Raw genomic sequence first — 15,415 nt, forward strand, 5'->3', positions numbered from 1 at the left:
GTCCCCAACAACCAAAGGTCCCTTACGCACACTGACAATTTATACTTATGCCAAGCCAATTAACCTATGAACCTGTACGTCTTTAGAGTGTGGGAGGAAACCGAAGATCTCAGACAAATCCCACATGGATACGGGGAGAACGTACAAACTCCAGACAGACAGCACCCGTAGCAGGATTGAATCTGGGTCACCGGCACTACAAGCGCTGCAAGGCAGCAACACTACTGCTGCGCCACCGCACCACCATGAGACATTCGGTCATAAGATCATGTCATAGGAGCAGAATTAGGCCATTCAGCCCATCAAGTCTACTCCGCCATTCAATCATGGTTGATCTATCTTTCCCTCTCAACCCCATTCTCCTGCCTTCTCCCCGTAACCTTTGACACCCGCACTAATCAAGTACCTGTTAAACTCTGCTTTAAAAATATCTAATCTATTTTAGTTTAGTTTGTTTAGTTTAGTTTAGTGTACTGAGGTACAGTGAAAAGCTTTTGTTGCGTGCTAACCAACCCCCACAGCCTTCTCTGGCAATGAATTGCACAGATTTGCCACCCTCCAGGTAAAGAAAGTTCTATTCACCTTTCTAAAGGTATGTCCTTTCCTTCTGAGAAACGTGGAAAAATATGAATGTTGGCTGCCGGCCAATGAGTCATGGTCCTCATTCTTCATGCATGGTATCCTGGATTGTGAGGAAAGGATGAACAAATAGCGAAGAGTATGTGACCTTTTTGAGATATTGAAGCTGCTAATATATTAAAGCTTAATTAATGCAATGAAGTTAAATTATATTTCTACATTGGGATAAAGATTCAAATCAGGAAATAAACCTTATTTATTTGAACCTGAAATTCTGATCACAAAGGTGGTGGATGCATTGTCAGTTTCCAAAATGTGTAGAAGTGTTGCTACAGATTGGAAGGAAGCAAGAATAACATCACTACTTCAGAACGAGGTGAAACAAACAGGGAACTATAGATTATTTAGTGTGACATCAACAATAGGGAAATCTTGGAATCAGTTATTAAGGAATTAAGGAACGTCTGAAGAAGGGTCGAGACCAGAGGTTTGATGTAGGGTCTTGATCCGAAACATCACCCATTCCTTCTCTACAGAGATGCTGCCTGTCCCGCTGAGTTACTCCAGCATTTTATGTCTATCTTCGGTGTAAACCAGCAACTGCAGTTCCTTCCTACACATTAAGGAAGTGGTAGCAGGGCACTGAGACAAAAGTAATAAAATGATTAGGAAAATCACCACATCCCCAAGCTCTTTGTTTCTCCATACCCACTATTTACAAGTGGACAGAAGCATCGAGTTATTTAAAATTGCATAACTCTTCTGATTTAAAGTATTTTCATATACTTGTCACTCATGTGTTTGAAGAAGGGTCTGGACCCAAAGCATTCCCAATGTGCCGTTGAGCTCCTCCAGCACTTTGTGATTTGCAGTGGGTACTAAAAGCTTATTTTGAATATATATAATGCGTGCAGATTTGTCAGTCTGACTGCTGGAATCTGACGCACTTTGAATATATTGGGGTTTCCATTGATTAGGAATTCTTCTCCAATGACGTTGGTTACACAATGTCCGGCAATAGCAAGTGCAGCAATAGGAGAAAGGTCGCATGAAAGTCATAGAACTGTACAGCACAGAAACAGGACCTTTGGCCAAACTTGTCTATGCCAATCATGTTGCCCCTTATAAACGCGGCTCCTTCCCATTCATGAAGCTGTCCAAATGTCTATTAAACATTGTAATTGTGTCTACCCCTACCACGTCTTCTGGCAGCTCATTCCATACGACCACCTCCGTCTTTGTGAAAATCTGCTGCTTCAGATTTAAAGTACTTTCATATACTTGAACGTGATTATCACTCAAATCCTTGCACACCTATCTTTATCAATGCCCTCCAGTTTTAGACTCCCATACCCTATGAAAAAGACTGCGATCATTCACTTTATCTAATCCACTCATTATTTTATAAACCTCCACATCTCCCCTCAGCCTCCAGTACATCAGGGAATAAAAGACCCAACCTACCCCGTCCCCTAGGAGGTAAAATTCCATTTAATTGGATTATCAAAATAAAACACAATAACATGTTGAATAATGCTGAAACAGCCAACTCCCATGATATATCACTAGAGATATGAGAAGTAAATGAACGTTAATAAACTGGGATTTTAAGAGTGTTAGGATGAAGGAATTTGTGAGAGATAAAGAAGATTGATTGTGCTGGGATTGTGAGATTTATAGTGTGATAAATTATGAAGTGGAGGAAATGAAAAAGGAAGATAATGGAGTCAAGGGATATGGGGAGAAGGCAGGCATGGGTTATTGATAGGGGACGATCAGCCATGATCACAATGAATGGCGGTGATGGCTCGAAGGGCTGAATGGCCTCCTCCTGCACCTATTTTCTATGTTTCTAAAATGTATACTGGTGATTGTAACTAATTGCGTCAGTCAGAATGTTTGTGTTTAATTTTATTGTGTATTGTGTGTTCTTTTTTGATTGTACCGCTGCTGGCAAATTCATTTCACTGCACTTATATGTGTATGTGATGAATAAAACTGATTGATTGATTGATTGATCATCTCAGAAAAAAGACAGTTCAAATGTTACAAGGAAAAGCAGGAAACTCCCAAACTGCCCAATGTCCTTGAATAAAGGGTGAGAAAAGATTCACTTCATTTTCTCCAGCAGCTCTCAAGGTGAAAGTGAAGCCGGAAGTTTGACTGGCTCGGATGCCATGGATCTAGGTCAGATACATCCTGACATCGTCACCAGAGAGAAGCACTTTACATTCTGAACTCACAGGCACAACTGATGCAATGATTTGCACGGAGACAAGAGACTGAAGAGTCTGTACATATATGAAACATGCAGTGACACGGCAGGCACATGCTCCCAAACACGCAGTGACACGGCAGGCACATGGTCAATAAACACATGCAAATATCAATGTAATACAAAAATATACATGGACATAAACATACCACATATACCCATTTAAGTGAACATGTTTTCATCTTGGTATATGCATTTGTGGCATGTATTTGGCTGTTGCCACATTTCCCTGAAAAAAATACACGTGTGCACACAAACACACACAAATACACACACATGCACACGCATAGAGTCATAAATGCAAATTGAACCAGGTACACACTTAGACATGAACAGGTGTCCACATTTGCACCTGTACAAACTTACATGTACTGTATACTCATGCAACTGCATGTTCACATATATTAAAGAATATTTTTATTGCAGAGTGTAAATGCATGTATGTTTCCTATACATTGAACGATAATTTTTATTCCAGAGTATGGCATCAAGAAGTCATTGGTATTTTCCGCACTAGGTGATGTATGTGTGTAGCCTGTAGACATGTCACACACACGTCTGTGTTTTTATAGATAGACAAGTGTAGGAAGGAGCTGGAGATGCTGGTTTAAACCGAAGATAGACACAAAATGCTGAAGTAACTCAGCCAGACAGGCAGCATCTCTAGAGAGAAGGAATGGGTGAAGTTTCGGGTTGAGACTCTTCTTCAGACTGATGTCAGGGGAGAGAGGGATACATAGATAATGAAGTGTAAGGTGTGAAAACAGGCAAAACGGTTGGGGATCAAGGAAAATGTAGAATGGATCAGTGTTAGCTGGGAGATAAAATGTAGTCGGATAGTCAGACTGTCAGACTTGTATATGTGAGCAGCATGTGGCCACGTTACACACAGTCTGTCAGGAGGCTGAGTCTGTCTTTCCACCTTCCATGCTAATGGTGCGACACACATTGTGATAGAGTGACACTGAGACTTGTAGCCAATGACTGACACCTGCATCCAGTGTTCTCAACATCCCTCTCCCCAGTCCATCATCCCTGCATCGTCCCACAGAACTCCTATCCCCTCATTTACTTCTCGTTTGACCATGAAGAATGATCTTGACCCGGAACATCACCTTTTCTCTAAAGATGCTGCCTAACCCAGCCGAGTTACTCCAGCACTTTGTGTCGATTGCCAGAGGAGGCAGTTGAGGAAGGTACCATAACAGCATTTGGAAGACATTTGAACAGGTACCTGGGTAGGAAAGCTTTGGAAGGATATGGACCAAACACAAGCAGGTGGTTTAGTTTAGACAAGTTCAGTTTATTGTCACGTGTACCGAGGTACAGTGAAAAGCTTTTGTTGCATGCTATCCAGTCAAAGGAAAGACAATACATGATTACAATCCAGCCACTTCCACTGTATAGATACATGATAAGGGAATAATGTTTAGTGCAAGGTAAAGCCAGCAAAGACCGATCAACGATAGTCACCAATGAGGTAGATAATAGTTCAGCATTGCTCTCTGGATGTGGTAGGATGATTCAGTTGCCTGAGTGGGATTAGCTTAGATGGGTCATCTTGGTCTACAAGGATGAGTTGGGCAGAAGGGGCTGTTTCTGTGCTCTATGACTCTAAGTCCTGGCTTTTGCTGCAGTGCATCTTCTGATGTACACATTGCAGACACTGCACTGAGGGAGGAAAGAGTGTCCTTCTCAGGTAAAGGCTAGACTGCTCTTCCAATAGACAGCTGTGCCCTGGATACATCCACAGCTCAACAATGACCTGTGCTGATGTCAGCATTGAAGAGTCTCATTATGAGCCTGGAAGGTGTGAAATGTGTCGCTGTGCTCCCATCCATCCCACCCGGGCTGCCCCTGTGATTTATCTGTGTCCCGCTCGCTGCAGCGTATGATGACAAGGGGTCACCTTTACTCACTGGCCGTTTCACAATGTAAATCACCAACTCCTGCTGGTCCTCTTTGACATTCAAATCTCCATCTCAAGGTGAGGCTGACTCATGCGCAGAATCTCCAAACATTTCTATGTTTTATCATCGAAATATCCGAGGATGGGTCACGCGCGGGTGAAATGTAATGTAACAATCCTACTGCACTATCTTCACATAAACATGACCAGTGTGAAGATGCACCTATATTGCCCAATCTAAAAGACCCCGAGCTGGTTAGGCTTGCATTAATTACAAAATTAAACTCCCTTTACTCTGCCCCAGACTCTCTAAGATCAATTTAACCCTGGTGAAATACCATCTAAAGCTCCATCAACATTCTCCCTTCAAGCATGATACTGCAATGTGTGATGGTTAGAGATTAAAGCTGCCCGTGCAGCCCTGTCCAATCCTACTTCCTTTCTACACACCCAAAGACGCAAGATTGCTTCCATGCAGTTGGATGGACGGGCAATGGACATGACTGATCAAGGCAACAGGACACTATACTTACCCTTTGGTTCTGGATTCTCCACAATCCCAACAGGTTGAATTCATTCTGCAGTTTCACTCTGTGGTGTTTTCCAACGCTGCCAACTCTTAATTATTTATTGAAATGATTCTTGGATTTGCTTTGTTGGGCTTTTTTTCCAGCTCCCACAATGTGGTTTCACTTGATAATTTAATGTGTCTACAAGCACTTTAAATACAGGCATTGAATGCAAAAATAAATGCAAGATCTTGCATATCTTGGGTTAGGTCTCAGCTGGAGTTTTGAGTCAATTTCTGGCCACACACGTTATCTGGGAAGAAAGGGCTGCAGAGAGTTTAGAGGAACGATGCGTGTGATTAAGCAAGCTGAGAAACCAGAACAGCGAGGGTAGTTCTTGGATTAGAGAAAGTTAAGATATGGACAATGCGTTAAACATTTAGCAGAGAAAGTGGGTGGAAGGATGGATTAGTAGACTGGAGGTCATAGGTTTTGTATTATCAACATTGTCCACATCTCAAGGATTGATAAGATCTGGGATAAGGATGGCAGAGTGGTGCAGAGATAGAGCTGCTAGCTTACAGTGCCAGGGTCTCGAGTTCGATCCTGACCTCCGATGCTCTCTGTATGACACTGCAAAGATGTGCAGGTTTATAGGTTAATTGGCTCCTGTAAGTTGTCCCGACTATGTGTACGGGTGATATCTGGTTGGCATGGACTCAGCGGGCCGAAGGGCCTGTTTCTATGCAGCATCTCTAAAATAAACTAAACTAAACTAGTCTGAAGAAGGGTCTCAACCTGAAACGTCACCCATTACTTCTCTCCAGAGATGCTGCCTGTCCCGCTGAGTTACTCCAGCATTTTGTGTCTACCTTCGATTTAAACCAGCATCTGCAGTTCCTTCCTACACAAGTGGAGTTGTAAGTGAAATGTTACGAACAAGATGCTTGTGATCTTGGCATCAAAGAGGGTAGACACTGCAAGCAAAGGGCAGACTGCCTTGATGTATACACCATCCTTCCACCTGCAATGTGAGTCACTGCACTTTTCTAGACCTTGCTACTACAGAAAATATATTTGAAGCTTCTCTCCCATGCCAGCCTTTGTCTTTCACTGGATGGACCGGCTTTTCAAACCTCAGTTTGATCTCAGTGATAATCTCTTCTGATAATGACCTTTTGTTCTTTCAGCCTTGGGATCTCGAATTTCAGGGCATGTTCCTCAGTTTAGTTATGCAACATGGAAAAGCTATTTAAAGTGCTTAATCCAGGTAAATTTTAATGCTTAATCCATGTAAAGACTCACACAATGAATCAATATGTTCCCACTGTGTTGACATGGAAACATGGAGTGGGACTGAATGGGTGAACACACCTGATGGGAAGCCATGCTTGAAAGGAATCCAGGTCAGAGAATCATGGTCACACTGTTGTCACCTTCCCTTCTGGGAGTGTGGCTCGAGTTAGGTTTATCCTTTGGTGCAGTTCATTTGGCGGCACACTGATACAGCTGGTAGAACTGCTGCCTCACAGCATCAGATACCCAGGTTCCATCCTGACCTCAGGTGCTGCCTGTGTGGAGTTTTCACGTTCTCCTTGTGACCAGGTGGGTTTCCTCTGGGTGCTCCGGTTTAACATAGAACTAATGTCAATGGGTGATCAACGGTTGGCGCAGACTCGGTGGGCTGAAGGGCCTGTTTCCATGCTTTACCTTTCAAATTCAAATTCAAATTTTGAATTTATTTCCTATTCACTGATTTGGACTATCAGCAACCAGAGATTTAGACGAGGTTGTTTTTATTGTAGTTAGCTCTTAGGTAATTCTATTTTAAATAACCTGATAGTTCTGGGAATTAAGATTTATTGGGTATATTGATTTATTGATATATATACATTATTGGATACATTTTTGGAACTAGAAACTGTTGCCCTTTGGAGAATTGTGAGCATTTTCCACACACCACCCCTTTCTGGAAAATCCCTGAACAATATATTTGTGTCCTAAGGAGGTCATTGAGAGGTTCATGTTGTGGAGGATTCTGGCCAAATCCACCATTAGGGGCCGAGGCAAAGATCCAAAGACTAAAGATGCCACTGTGCTAATACGCAGATCTTTAGAAACATATAAACATAGCAAATAGGTGCATGGGAGGCCATTCGGCCCTTCGAGCCAGCACCGCCATTCATTGTGATCATGGCTGATCATCCACAATCAATAACCCTTCTTCCCATATCCCTTGACTCCACTAGCCCCTAGAGCTCTATCTCACTCTCTCTTAAATCCATCCAGTGACTTGGCCTCCACTGCCCTCTGTGGCAGGGAATTTCATAAATTCACAACTCTCTGAGTGAAAAAGTTTTTTCTCACCTCAGTCTTAAATGACATTCCCTTTATTCTAAGACTGTGGTCCCTGGTTCTGGACTCACCCAACATTGGGAACAACATTGGGAATCTTCACGACCCTCTGGGATTCAACAAGTGCAGTGATGGACCTTAGTTTAGTTTCGAGATAGAGCACGGAAACAGGCCATTCGGTCCAAAGATCCTACAGCGGAGCTATAGGATCTTTGCTTCAGTCTACCGAGTCCATGCTGCTCATCAATCACCCGTTCACACTAGTTCTATGTTATCTCACTTTCTCATCCACTCCTTGCACACTAGGAGCAATTTAACCTACGAACCCACACGTCTTTGGGATGTGAGAGGAAACTGAAGCACCCGAAGGAAACCCATGTGGTCACGGGGTGAATGTGCAAACTCCTCACAGACAGAACCGGGTGCTGTGGGCAGTGGCTCTACTAGCCACAGGACCACCCACTATGCCAGATCTCTGGGCTTCCAGAACATTCTGATACTGCATAGGAAATCTAGAAATGTCTGAGACTCTCATGGCATCATAGACTGGCACAGATACGGAGCCTTCGCCCCACCTATCCACGGCAACAGTTATGCCTAATCCCATTTGCCTGCATTAGATCCAGATCTCTTTACTTGTTCGCTACTTGTCCAAATGTCTATAAATGCTGTAACGGTATCTGCCACTTCCACTTGCTCTGCTCCCTCCTTCATAGAATCCTCACATCATCTTTACACTTATTCCTCTCACCTTAAACCAATGCTATCCATTTTTAGACTCTCTCATCAACTGAAAAAAGTATTTCTCCAATTTTAGCCTATCTATGCTCCTCGTCATTTTAATAAACCATTACAATCCTCAGCCTCCCGTGAACAGGGTGTGATCTCAGGGACTCTGTCTGTGAGTGGTACTTTCTGTGAAGGTTGTTTGAAAGCTCTGGAATTGTCCAGGGTCAGTGTGCGGTTCAGTTTAATATTGTAATAGTAGTTAGTAGTTATTTTATTGTCTCGTGAACCGTGATGTAGTGAAATACTTTGTTTCAGATACAATAGAATGAAATCCTACTCTACATAAGCATTGTCATACCTAAGTAAAAGTGTGTGGTGATTGAGTAGATTCTGTCTAAGCCCCTACACAAAAATACGCCACAATCTTGCAGTTTTTTCATGTATCAACTTCTTAAATATATCGAGTGTTATCTTGGCTTTAAAGGCCCATTGTCCCTGGAGAAATCTGCCTAACCAGAAATTATTTTTCCTCTTAGGATTGTCCGGTGGTAGATTGGTGCTGCCTGTACAAGCTTGAGGGGAGTGAAACATCCCAGTCCCCAGTGTTTGTGAAGTCTGCTGAACAGCTGTGACCGATGCCGAAGAACAGTAAAGTGACCCAACGGGAGCACAGCAATGAGCCCATCACGGAGTCTGTGGCCGACCTGCTGGCTGGGGAGGAACCCATGGACTACAAGCGCAGCGTGCTCAACATGGGCGCTGCCCCGCCCGCCAAGAACAAGGACATGGAGAACCCCGCGGAGATCGACGACAGGCCGGCCTGGAACAACAAACTGCAGTACATCCTGGCTCAGATCGGCTACTCGGTGGGTCTGGGGAATGTCTGGCGTTTCCCCTACCTGTGTCAGAAAAATGGTGGAGGTAAGGACCAGCCGACGGACTTCCATCACCCGTGCACGGTTTTACACAGTGTATTTCTCCGTGAGTGTCAGTGAGCTGGAGAGGAGGCACAGGCACTCAAGAGGTCTCTGGGTGTTGGGCAGATGGAGAGAGAGGTGAGAAGAGACCATGGGATGAGACCAAGGGAGGAGTGAGAAGGCAATGAGGGAAGTCAAGGAGTGAGTGAGGCAGGTGTTTAGTTTAGCTTATTGTCACGTATACCGAGGTTCAATGCAACGCTTTTGTTATGTGCTAACCAGTCAGCAGAAAGACAAAACATGATTAAAATTGAGCCATCCACAGTGTACCGGTACACGAAAAAGGGAATAATGTTTAATGCAAGATAAAGTTCAGTAAAGTCCGATTAGATATGGTTCGTTCGAAGGTCTCCAATGAGGTAGATAGCAGCTCTGGTCTCTGGCTGGTGATAGGATGGTTCAGTTGCCTGGTAACAGCTGGGAAGAAACTGTCCCTGAATCTGGAAGGATGGAGGAGAGATTGAGGAATGGAGATTGGATTCCTCCACCACTTTGTCAGGTCAAAGTGCAGCAAGGAACACCCATAATGCAGATGGAGTGCAATTGGGGAAATGTTGTTTTTGCGATGGGTCAAGCCAGCTGTTCTACAATATTCCTTATTTGACCCATCTGCCGATGTCGCATAGCTGATTTGAATGTCATGTGGACTTTTGTTAGATTCGTAAAGTTTCTCACTTGTACTTGCCAAAGACTAATTTATGCAGATCAAGTTAATGGCCTGCGATTTAATGATGGGATTAGTTGGTAAGAACCAGGTCTGTGCCAGAAATTACTGAAATTAATTCCTAGTTAACTCCCATTTTCTCTGATCGTGTTGCGTCGAGGAGAAACTAAAAGGTTATTGTCTTCCTGCTTCTGTGGTCCAGAGTCCAGTGGACCAGTAACAGGACAATGACTTGCTGAAACTTTACGGGACTATTAACACAATAGCACATAAATAAATATAAAATAGTCAATAATACAATGCTAATAATCAGTAATACTAGGTAGCCAGACCATAATAGTGCAAAACCGAAGACCTGTAAAATAAAGTCTAGAGGATGGAGAAACGAGGAACTGCTGGTTTAATACAAAAAAGACCCAGAGTGCTGGAGTACTCAGCGGGTCAGGCAGCATTTCTTGGCGACATTGATAGGCGACATTTTGGGTCAGGAGCCTTCTTCAGTTGAAAGGATCAAAATAAATATTTGGGACCAGATGAGGGGAGGGAGAGGCGGTGAGGTGAATGTTGGAGCACATTGTGGTAATGGAGCTCTGTGGTTTAATATGGAGGGTAGTTGAGTAAAATGGCTGAATTACTTTATCCTCTGTGCTGACCTTGTGAAAAAGAAAGACAGTGGAAGGGAAATGACTGTGTGGTTCATAGGTCATGGGAGGGGAAGTGTTATAGTTCTGGTGGAACGGAGAGGAGGTTTTAAATAAGAGATGATTATCTCTAGATTTGTTCACCACATTGCTGCTCCTCCTGTTTGGTACAGCTGGCATCTCTCTCCTTAAAGTAGGTCAGTACCTCATCATGTGCTTTAGAGCAGATAGCGACCTGTAACTGAGATTTCTTCACTGTTAAAGATCAGAATGTTCTCCAATCTTCTGCAAATTTCCTGCCTACAATCTGTGCACAAAATCATCAAAATCACTGTTGACAATTTCTGCTGATTTCTTCTAATACTGCTGTGTATTATCAAGCTGAATGATTTAATTGCAGCATTGAGGAAGACTGAATGTCATGCATTCATTTCTAATCCCATCTGCCGCTGACACTTTCTACATTACGTCTTTGCTGAGATCTTTCTCTTTTTATCCATTCCCCTGTTAACTAATATTGAACTCTTTGCTTCAGCAGCTACTGGAATTAATGTATTCTTAACAACGACACACACACGATGGGGGGGGGGGGGAGTCTCACTTCTTTGCACATCTTCAATATGTACTTTTGTTAGCCGGTTGGAAATGCTTCCTCACATTAGAACCGATTTCCATTCAATTTCTTGCTAGTTCTCTGCCCAGTTTTAATCATCCACAATTCTCACACATTCATCATAACCTTAATTCCTCACTCCCAATCTCTTTTGAGTAAATCTTTACTCACCCTAATTGCAATATCCTTCCATTATTAGTCGTCCAAGAGCTGTGAGCCACGAAACAATCCAAAGAAATAAAGATATTGAGCGAGCTCATTGCCATTAACAGTTCAGTGTCTATTTACAAAACTCAGTTGCTGCTTTCCTGACTAATTGTAGACTGTTTTCTCAGCAACCCAAGTAACAATTATTAAAGGACTGCAGAGGGCAGCGGACAAAGTGGGAAATGCAACTACTGTTTTACTTATCTGAACATGAAGCCAGAAATAATGAATTTGGCTCTTCCAAACTCCGCATCATATCGTCAGCCACCAATTGTTCCACTAGATCTTCACTTCTTTCATCCAACTTCCCATCCAGGTTTAGTTTCGTTTAGTTTACTTAGAAATACAGCCAGAACACTAAGTCTGTGCTGACACTACCCAACATACTAGCGCCAATTTACAATTTTTACCAAAGCCAATAAACCTACAAACCTGCACGTCTTTGGAGTGTGTGAGGAAAATGGAGCTCCTGGTGAAAACCCTTGTGATCACGGGAAGAACGTGCAAACTCCGTACAGACAGCACCCGTAGTCAGGATCTAACCCAGTTTTTACATTAAATGTTATGTTGTAGCGCCATGCTCTCAGCTCCAATGTGTCCCAGAGCTAATGAACAGCTATTAGTTTAGACAATAGCCCGCTTCATGCTTGTCTAACTTTCTATTTCAGTGACTCATTTGTATTGTCAGTATAAATTGGTTCAGATTTATCTCTCTAAATTCCATTGTATGCCAGCAGCTACTGAGAGGCCAAGTTAATCTCTTCCATCTGGCCCACTTTCATTTCCCATCCCGTGGCTGCTATTTCTGCTTCTGAGCCAAGACAGTGATCCAGGTTGGGTGATGTCACCAGAGGAGGACTAGGAGAGGTCAGCAGATGAGGTCATGGTGAGGTCACCAGGTGAGGTCATCATGAGGACAGCAGAGGAGGACTGGGTGAGGTCACCAATGAGAAGACTTTGTCAGGTCACCAGAATTTTAGTTTAGAGATGCAGCGTGGAAACAGGCCCTTCCATGCCAACCAGTGATCACCTTATAACCATATAACCATATAACAATTACAGCACGGAAACAGGCCATCTTGGCCCTTCTAGTCCATGCCGAACACTTATTCTCCCCTAGTCCCATCTACCTGCACTCAGACCATAACCCTCCATTCCTTTCCCGTCCATATACCTATCCAATTTATTTTTAAATGATAAAATCGAACCTGCCTCCACCACTTCCACTGGAAGCTCATTCCACACAGCCACCACTCTCTGAGTAAAGAAGTTCCCCCTCATGTTACCCCTAAACGTCTGTCCCTTAATTCTCAAATCATGTCCTCTTGTTTGAAACTTCCCTACTCTCAATGGAAAAAGCTTATCCACGTCAACTCAGTCTATGCCTCTCATCATTTTAAAGACCTCTAACAAGTCCCCCCTTAACCTTCTGCACTCCAAAGAATTAAGACCTAACTTGTTTAACCTTTCTCTGTAACTTAGTTGCTGAAACCCAGGCAACATTCTAGTAAATCTCCTCTGTACTCTCTCTATTTTGTTGACATCTTTCCTATAATTTGGCGACCAGAATTGTACACCATACTCCAGAATTGGCCTCACCAATGCCTTGTACAATTTTAACATTACATCCCAACTTCTATACTCAATGCTCTGATTTATAAAGGCCAGCACACCAAAAGCTTTCTTTACTACCCTATCTACATGAGATTCCACCTTCAGGGGACTATGCACAGTTATTCCTAGATCCCTCTGTTCAACTGCATTCCTCAATTCGTTACCATTTACCATGTACGTCCTATTTTGATTTGTCCTGCCAAGATGTAGCACCTTGTACACTAGCTCTATCCTACACCCTAGGAACAATTTACAATCTTTATCCAAGGCAATTTACCTACAAATCTGTACGCCTTTGGAGTGTGCACCCAGAGGAAACTCACGCCGTCCAAGGGAGAACATACAAACTCCATACACACAGCACCCATAGTCAGGATTGAACCCGGGTCTCTGGCGCTGTAAGGCAGCAACTCTGCTGCTGCGCCACCGTGCTACCCCAATATTTGATACTGAACCAAATGTGTGTTTTCATGAGGGAAATGCATAGCAGCGAATACTGGTGGATGTCCACTTTGTAACATTAGAATAGAGTACTGACAGGCCTGGAGAAAGGTCTCGACCCGAAACCTCACCCATTCCTTCTCTCCAGAGATGTTGCCTGTCCCATTGAATTACTCCAGCACCTTTAGGTATGTGAAGAGGAAAAAATTAGTTAAGACCAAAGTTGGACCCTTGAAGACTGAAAAAGATGAATTTATTATGGGGAACAAGGAAATGGCCTTGTTGAGCAGGTACTTTGGATCCGGCTTCAATAAGGAGGACACAAACAATCTTCCTGATATCTAGTGGCCAGAGGATCTGGGGTGACGGAGGAACTGAAGGAAATCCACATTAGGCAGGAAATGGTAGACAAAAATTGAGAAACTCAGAAATTCAGATTGAAGAAAGGTTTCGACCCGAAATGTTGCCTATTTCCTTCGCTCCATAGATGCTGCCTCACCCGCTGAGTTTCTGCAGCATTTTTGTCTACCTTCGATTTTTCAGCATCTGCAGTTCCTTCTTAAACAGGCAGGATACTGTGCTGAGTAGACTGATGGGACTGAAGGCTGATGAATCCCCAGGGCCTGATGATCTGCATCCCAGGGTACTTAAGGAAGTGGCTCTAGAAATTTTGGATGCATTGTATTGTATTGTATTGTATATCTTTATTGTTATTTTCCTGAGTACTCACATACCCAGAGGAAACAAAAATACGTTACTCAAACCAGTGTCCATTCAGTGTGCAGTAAAAAATAAATAGAAATAAAAATACATATATCATGAACATGTTTAACACTACTCTCAACTAAACATCAACAGGCGTTCCGATCGGCAGCGGCACGACAGTAGCTCTGTCCAGCTTGGTGGTTGGTGCGCGATACTTTGGCAGGGGGCAAAGTCCGTTTAACAGTCTTATAGCCTGCGGGAAGAAGCTGAGGAGCATCCTGCTGGTTTTGCAGCTAATGCTCCTGTACCTCTTCCCAGATGGCAGGATGGAGAATATGTGATGCGATGGGTGGTAGGGGTCTTTGATGATGGAGATGGCTCTGTTGATACATCTCTTCCTGTATATGTCCAGCAAGAAAGGGAGTGGAGCACCAATAATCCTGCTGGCGGTCTTCACAATCCTGTCAAGTTGGTGCCGTTCGTACGCCTTGCAGCTCCCGAACCAGGAAGTGATGCCGTTGGTTAATGTGCTCTCGATTGTCCCCCTATAAAAAGTTCGTAGATGTGTAGTGGGGAGACCTGCTTTACGTAGTCTTTGGAGAGGGTGTAGTCGCTGCTGGGCTCTCTTGACCAGTGCTGTGGTGTTGGTTGTGGACATCAGGTCATTGGTGATAAATTTTCCAATGTTCTATATATTCAGGATCAGTTCATATGGATTGGAGGGTAGCTAATGTTATCCCACTTTTTAAGAAAGACGGGAGAGAGAAAACAGGGAACTATAGACCAGTTAGCCTGACATAGGTGGTGGGGAAGATGCTGGAGTCAATTATAAAAGATTAAATAGCTGCACATTTGGATAGCAGTAACAGGATCGGTCCAAGTCAGCATGGATTTACGAAGGGGAAATCATGCTTGACTAATCTTCTGGAATTTTTTGACGATGCAACTAGGAAAATGGACAAGGGAGAGCCAGTGGATGTATTGTCCCTGGACTTTCAGTAAGCATTTGATAAGATCCCACATAGGAGATTAGTGGGCAAAATTCGGGCACATGGTATTGGGGGTAGAGTGCTGACATGGATAGAAAATTGTTTGGCAGACAGGAAACAAAGTAGGGATTAACCTTCAGAATGGCAAGCATTGACTAGTGGGGTACCGCAAGGCTCGGTGCTGGGACCACAGCTATTTACAGTATAT

At 43.4% G+C, this 15,415-nt stretch overlaps 1 protein-coding gene across 1 annotated transcript in view; it reads left to right on the top strand.

The window, feature by feature from the left end:
- The first annotated feature begins 8,991 nt into the window (after positions 1-8,991).
- The window catches only part of slc6a17 (solute carrier family 6 member 17), a 40,505-nt gene continuing 34,081 nt past the window's right edge, over positions 8,992-15,415 (top strand). The window contains exon 1 of the mRNA XM_033042255.1: positions 8,992-9,277. Within this exon, the coding sequence (XP_032898146.1) occupies positions 8,992-9,277 (286 nt within the window). The remainder of the gene's footprint in view (positions 9,278-15,415) is intronic.

This window comes from Amblyraja radiata, chromosome 24 (assembly GCF_010909765.2).
Source record: "Amblyraja radiata isolate CabotCenter1 chromosome 24, sAmbRad1.1.pri, whole genome shotgun sequence".
Taxonomy (NCBI): Eukaryota; Metazoa; Chordata; class Chondrichthyes; order Rajiformes; family Rajidae; genus Amblyraja; species Amblyraja radiata.